The 7,466-nt window shown below is 36.6% G+C and overlaps 1 protein-coding gene across 1 annotated transcript; it reads right to left on the reverse strand.

Moving 5' to 3' along the window:
* Nucleotides 1–3,759: 3,759 nt before the first annotated feature.
* Nucleotides 3,760–5,915, reverse strand: LOC119078768 (anionic trypsin-1-like). Its single transcript, XM_037186475.1, has 8 exons — nt 5,816–5,915; nt 5,669–5,739; nt 4,634–4,876; nt 4,443–4,566; nt 4,252–4,359; nt 4,058–4,191; nt 3,917–3,999; nt 3,760–3,856 (listed from the first exon to the last, which is right to left on the reverse strand). Exons 1-8 carry the CDS (start codon nt 5,850–5,852, stop codon nt 3,784–3,786), a joined length of 873 nt encoding a protein of 290 aa, XP_037042370.1. The 5' UTR covers nt 5,853–5,915; the 3' UTR covers nt 3,760–3,783.
* Nucleotides 5,916–7,466: the final 1,551 nt, after the last annotated feature.

A 7,466-nucleotide genomic window follows, 5' to 3' on the forward strand; every position in this document is an offset into this window, starting at 1 on the left:
AGTTCACAACAGAACAACTAATCAAGCTCACAGTAAAATAAAAGAATTAAAATAAAATTAATTCAACCTCAGGTTCGAAAACACCCTAGAGAATGGGAGTTTATTATTACATTGTCAACAGGACGTTGAAACAACGTATCAAAAATCACTACGGTAAATGGGGCGAATTCGATTTCAACGACGTGGTGGAATATCTGTGCTCACATCAGGAAGGCTGGTCCGATGATCACTACATTTGGGCTGTTGGTGATGACCACAGTAATGCCGTCAAATATTTTCCGAGCGAAGGTCTAACAGATGATGAAATGAATGAGGCGATGAACGAGTATGCGGAAGTGTAAACATGAAATTAATGGTTGACATTCTATTCCTGAAGATCCTAACAACAACGCCAGAATAATTATATTTTTGTATCATTGAAAATTCATAATAAAATTGCTGGAATAGATGACGCAAGTTTTCTACTTTCTACTTACAAAAAATGTCTTCGCAAGCTTTAACAAAAAAAAGCGTCACATACCCTTCCGTATAATGCTGATGTATACTTTATCACTATCGATTGTGACATCGTTTACTCTATGAACCGCGACCAATGCTACTCTGGTTATATCCTTTTCATTCAACATTTTACAATCGACAAGGTTTACACCAAGTAAGTTAAGTGATTGTGCTACAACCTCGGCAGCAGTATTAAAAATAATGTCGCGATGATGGTCAATTTGTCAATAAGAAGATCACAGATGTTCCAACTGTTCTAATTTTATAATAATTTCCAATTTATTATGAATTTTCAATGATACAAAAATATAATTATTCTGGCGTTGTTGTTAGGATCTTCAGGAATAGACGGTCAACCATTTCAAGTTTACATCAGCATACTTCAGCATACTTGTCCATTGCCTCTTTCATTTCATCATCTGACAGACTCTCGCGTGGAAAATATTTGACGGCATTGCTGTAGTCATCACCAACAGCCCAAATGTCGTGATCATTGGACCAGCCTTCCTGATGAGAGCACAGATATTCCACCACATCGTCGAAATCGAATACGCCCCATTTACTGTAGTGTTTTTTGATTCGTTGTTTCAAAGTCCGATTGACAATGTAATAATAAACTCCCATTTTCGAAGGTGTTTTCGAACCAAATGTGAACTCAGGTTGGAATTTTATTTTAATTCTTTGATTTTACTTCGAGTTTGATTAGTTCTAGTTATGTTTACTTGTGAACTTGCACGAACTTGTGAACGAAAGTTTTACTCTCTCTACGTCTTGACCAAGGTAAATATAGTGAGGAGGTAATGTCATATATAACCGAATCAGATGTTCGGAAAGCAAAAAAGGGAATAGAAAGTCGGGCCATCTGTTGTGAGATAGCGAGAATATTTTCGTGGAATACAAGTAAATCGTCAGGGGCGGATTAAGGTTTTCAGCGCCACTGCCAAACGCAATTTAAGCGCTAATTTTTCTGTATGAATTTCATATAACAAGGTGGTACTAATGAAAATTGCTGCTTGTTCAAGACGTGCATTCCGGAGACTATTGAAATGAATGATAGTGTTACGATAGAAGTGAAAGAAATTTAATTGCGAGCGCAGCGAGCAAGAAAATTTTCAAAAATAAGGTATCACTACACAAACTCTGATACCATAAAAAAATGATTTTTTGATTATTGGCATAGCACTGACTGGTGTGAGTTAAAAGTTACAATTTTTAGTTTATGAAGATCACATCACAATTCGTAGTTTTTACGCTAATTCAATGGTCGAGCTTTTTCTTTTTCGAGGCATCAGATTTCCTTTTTTAACCTGATTTACGCTCTTGTGTGTAAAAGGCAAATGAACATCAGCTCAGCAATCCATTCTGAACTAGTTCGAGTGATCGAAGAGGCGCTGTTTCCTCGTTTTTTGACACTTTCCATGATGTGAAGAACTATAGTTCTAAATGTTTCATTTTAAACTTCCCCATTCATGTTTCCTCGCAAAATAATTCCTTTTTGTAAATGTTTGGACTGAATACTATGACATACGAATTGAATTTTTCACAATTAACCCGTGGACTCCTGTACTCGTCAAAATAAAAATTTTAAAAACTACGTGCGTACTGTGCTTTACGTGATTAGGCATCCGCAAACTCTCTATAGGTTTGTGACAGATTACGAGCGCCGCAGGCAATTTTTTTTTAAATTTCAGTTTGAAACTAAAAAACAATTTCTCTTCAGACAATAATTTTCCATTCTGTCTGTGGCTGAGCTCAGTGCCAAATGTTTCCAGCGCCATGGGCACGGTACCGAATTTCCCATAGGGTAATCCGCCACTGTAAATCGTAGTCAACCATTTTAAAAAAAGAAGCCAGTGGCATCGACCTTATGTGCTAGGCCGCGCGTCTGAATGGCATTACCTCCTCACTATATTTACCTTGGTCTTGACATTCATTTTCGAAAAATGTGTTGACTGCATGGTGCATACAGAGGGCAGGCACATTACTGCATAATAATGTTTCAATTTCATAAAACATTTAAATTGTGTTTTTTTTTTTTGACGCGACGAATCGCCTTCCTTCGAAATCGGGCACAAAAGTTTGGTTGTTAGTGAAATAACATCAAGTGTATGGAGAAAATATGAGAATAGCCCTTCGTCCGTACAAAAAGAAAAAGCCTTGTAAAAAGTCGACCTATTGCCTGTTTCTGGGTACAAGCTATTTTATCGTAAAACATTCTACAAAAGCTTTATCGGATCACTTAGCTGAGGAGCAAATTCATGTAATATTTTTGAAAGTTGTCATCCCACTTATCCACTTATCAAATACGCAACTTGAAACCTCGGAATTTTTGGAAAATTCAGTAAATTTTCGACAAATTTCTGTAGTCCTCCGTAAATTTCAGTAAATTCGGTAAATGAATTTACGAATAACTAGCTTTGAATTAAAGATGTTCAATTTTTTGGAGTCGTTCTCTTCTCTTCAAGGATGTATAAACACGACTATTGAAAACGAAGTTAAATCAATGATAATTTCATTTTTCTTATAACTCGCTATAATTGGAAATATCTCCTTTCTGCATTCAGATATACATATATACTGTTGTTGGGGAGGTAAATATTAAATTTCTACTTGTCATAGTATTCACAGGATCAACGTTATACAGATTTGATTCCTTTTCCTTTTCCCGCCACATGTACATAACCAGCCGTTGAAAAACCGAAAACAAGCACTTTTCTTATGAAAATTTCTCAATGTACATGAAGTGTCATTTAAAAGGTAATTGCATATACTTTTGGGGGGTAAAGAGGGTCTTATCGACTTTAAAATTCATTCACACTGAAGCAGTTGAAGAATGGGTAAAATTTGACTATTTCGGTGAACTTCTAGCGGTTCCTCAACATCTTTACATTTGAGTGTCTGTTCTTTTCCTTTTATTGTCAAAACGTCACCTTCCATACCAACCACGGCAGAGTAAAATAAACCAGGCAAAAGCGGTTCATTTTCGAAACGTCAAATAAGGGACCTAATACACAGGATGAAAATGAACACAAATGAACACTGACATAAATTGAAAAAATTTATTCGCAAAATATCAAGGGCTACAAGATTATTCAGGTCCCTAGTCAAACAAGCGCTCCTGCCTGGTTAACTTTACTCTGTCGTGATACCAACACAATAACCCCAAACGATGGCCAGGAAGCAAATTTTACACCTTTTTCTGTTTCTATGAAATTACTTTCCGCACCCAGGGGTTGATAGTCACAACAATATTTTATATGGAAAATAAGAACTTCATTTTTTGAATTACAATTTAGTTAATAAAAATGCCCAGCTGATTAACAACGAAGATGCAATCGTTGAGAGGATGCCAGCCGATCTGAGGGACGATATTTTAGAAAATTTGTTTTTCATTTTAATAAATGTAAATTTAACTCACACTCCTGGCGCAGGTGTCGTCCCCCCATGTGGTATTTCAGTTCGAGTGTACTGCTGAGTAATCCATTGAATGTGATGTCGTACCTAATGAACACACAGCGTATAGATAACCAGTCAGCGATTAAACAGATATCAAACTTACTTGAGTATAAATTCCTGGTGAATTGGGCGAACCACAATCTTCACCCGATGTTGCGATGCCAGTGAAAGCACCGTTGCAATAGATACCGCCACCTATTGTTGTGTTGCAAATTCCCGAAGTAGCCGCAACGGTACCTGCAAAACAAACCTCACTCAAATTTTCCTTTAAAAAAAATTGAAAATAGGGAAAATTACCTGCACAAAACATGCTTTCCGAAACACGACCACTATGGACCGTTTCAACATTGCATTGAGTGTCTCTGTTTAAAATTGGTTGCAATAGTTCTTGTAGCGGTGTAACACCTTGATATTTCAAGCATAGGAAAATCACGATCATCATTACACACCACGGCTAACTAGCAATTAATTGACAATTAATGAATTACCTGCTACAGGGTTATTAAAACCAACAACAACGCAATTGGTCTGGTCGGCAATAATTCGTTCATTAAACACTGCTGGAGCAACATTCGGCGACGGAAGCGCATCGAATTGGATAGGATTAGTGGTCTGAATGGTTGAGCAAAAATGGCTTAGCAATTGACGAGACATGGAAACAACCAAAAGAGAAACTTACTCTCAAAACAGCGACGTCATTTTCGAATGTCCATGGATTGAATTCGGGGTGCGGAAAAACTGCAATGATTGGAGTGACGAATCCTCCTTCTCCGATCGCTATTGAACCAACACGAACGGCAAAGACAGCAGGGAAAAGAAGGTGATTATCACTTGGATTCAGTACATTACGGCACGATGTGACGACATGATTGACGTGAACGACTGTACCTCCACGTGGTTGATTGTTAACAAGAACTAATGCCTGCAAAAGTAAGAGATTTTGTGAGAAACTATTAAAGTTTGCGTTGTCAAACTCGGTCGCGCCTTAAATGTTGGTTACAATTTCGTTGCTTATGTTGTACACCCGTCAAAGATAGTAGATTGTATTTTATGTATGATATCGTATCTGAAGTTGCAACCCGGTCGCTAGCAGTTACATCTGAAAACTCTGTGAACCACACACATGACAAGCGAAACATAAAAACGTTTCTAAGATTTTTTCTGCCGTTTGTGGTTATTTGTATAGCAAGGAACTAGGAACAAATAGTCAACATACGTCGGGTGAGTATAGCTTTACTTCTGACACATATGCGTCTAACGTCGTTACGTATCCGACGTATTATATAGACATACGAGGAACAAGAATAGTTGCGAGCAGCACTTAAGATGTATAAATTTGATACGTTAGCAGAAGCAGTTGTAAAGCTATACATACACGACGTATGTTGACGATTTTTTTATCAGCGTGGATTTTGTAGATTCGAGGCAAATCAGATGTCAATAATCACAAATGGCACACAGCTTTACACAAGATCTACAAAACAATAGATACTTTTTACAGCCCCAGGGTTGTAAAATATATGAAATTTCATTTTACCCTACAGTGCAGTATGTGTCAATATATTATTGGAAGCCTTCTGGGGTATACCTAGGTAACGTAATTAAAAAAAATCTTCCGAGACATTAACGACTAGGAATAACACCCTCTTCAGTTCTAAATCGTTTTAAAAATTTAATGTAAATGTGAAACTGGATTAAGACTGAACAAGCTCACATGTGACGGATGTGTTCCAACAGGTACGGCGGTTCCGCCCAGTAACGAGTGCACACTGTTTACCAGAAACACTGCAAATGTAATGTAAAAACACAGAATTTTTTTGTCACTAGAGCCACCACTTTTCAAATTTAAAATTTTTCTTACACGTGCAATACAGCAGTATACAAACGGTATACTTCATGGTTCGAATGTTCTGAAGACGTAAACGAGTTGAAACTGAAATATGCAACTTATAACGCGAAAGTGTGACAATGGAGTAATGACTACCGTTTCGGTACACAATTTGACTTTATCATTTTGGGCCGTCTTTCTTCTGGTACCTACGATAATTTCAATGATAATAGTTATTTATGACATCGAGTGCGAAGTACTTTATTAGGCTCTAGATGTGTAAATATGACGCGAGGCCGCAGGCGCAGGCGGTGTGTCATAATACACACCATGAGCCTAATAAAGTATTTTAATGTGTAGGCATCCTGTACGTTGTATTTACATTGTCTGCGATGAGAATGTAAATGAAACTTACATGTTAGACTTTTCGATGATTTACAAGCTATGCGCGATCATTTACATGCACTGGTAGGAAATTTTTCGATGATTTTGTTTATGTTTTCACTTCTCACAAACCACGATATAAATTGGAATTTACACTGGCAAAACTATTTTTTGGTACACGTGCCATCGATACAATTAAGAAAACACTAAAATCACCACTGAATTTACAATTTGAAACAACAAAATCAAAAAAAATCACTGAAACTGAGAATGACAACAATAAAGAAGTCAAATAAGTAAAATGAAAATGAAATTTTAGTGCAAAATGTTTAGAAGTGGAAAGGTTCCGAAATGCTGCTTTTATGCAAAATTGTTTCGTAGTTTTCATCTTAGACAATGTAAATACAACGCACAGGATGCCTACACATTAAAGAACAGTACAGAAGAGCCTATGTGAATGAGTAATACATGTGTGCGAAATTAGGCGGTTCGCCTTCGGCTCACACGCCACAAACATCGCACACATGTATTACTCATTTACATAGGCTCTGCTGTAATCTACTATTGCATCGAGTTGCATACAACGTTTTATGCCACAGAGGCATCTATAGTTTGCAAATTTCGTATATTATGATGCTGAGTGGCATAAATATTTATTTGATGTCACCATCGCTTAACGCCGTACAATCTGCTGGAAGGATTATGGGTTTGGATTTGGAATGACACTGATAACGATATCAAGAATACAATTGTTGTTGTTATGCGTCAGTTAGGTCAGGATTCATAAGAAATTGGTGGAAAATGCGATGGTAATTACGAAATAGAACAACAATGCGAATAGAAGGGGGGTCACTCAAAAATGATTTTAGTGAAATGATCTAGAAACTTTTAGGCCGTTGCTAATTGCCCATGCGCCCGCAAATGACTGTTTTTACGAGATAAACATTTATATATTGTTAGTGAATTTGCTAAAAAAATGTGAAAATAGCGTAGAAAAATATAAATGAAAGAGTAAAGGAATCAAGGAAAAGTGAACAACTTTTATTTCTAAACTTCAGGCCTACGGTAGCCTATCAAATTATTATCAAATTTTGTTGTTATTATAATACCCTCTCTAGCAAACAAACTTCGTTTTGATGCTGTCAAAATACCACCTCATTCCTTTGTTTGTAGATAATCATAAACTGCTGACTAATTTTAAATTTTACTATTTTAGTGTACTGTTTTGGCCAATGTTTCCTCCTGTTACATTTTGTAAAGTGAATCATTTCACACTTTCAGTTTATTGTATTACAATTTC

Source organism: Bradysia coprophila, unplaced genomic scaffold (assembly GCF_014529535.1).
Source record: "Bradysia coprophila strain Holo2 unplaced genomic scaffold, BU_Bcop_v1 contig_297, whole genome shotgun sequence".
Classification (NCBI taxonomy): Eukaryota; Metazoa; Arthropoda; class Insecta; order Diptera; family Sciaridae; genus Bradysia; species Bradysia coprophila.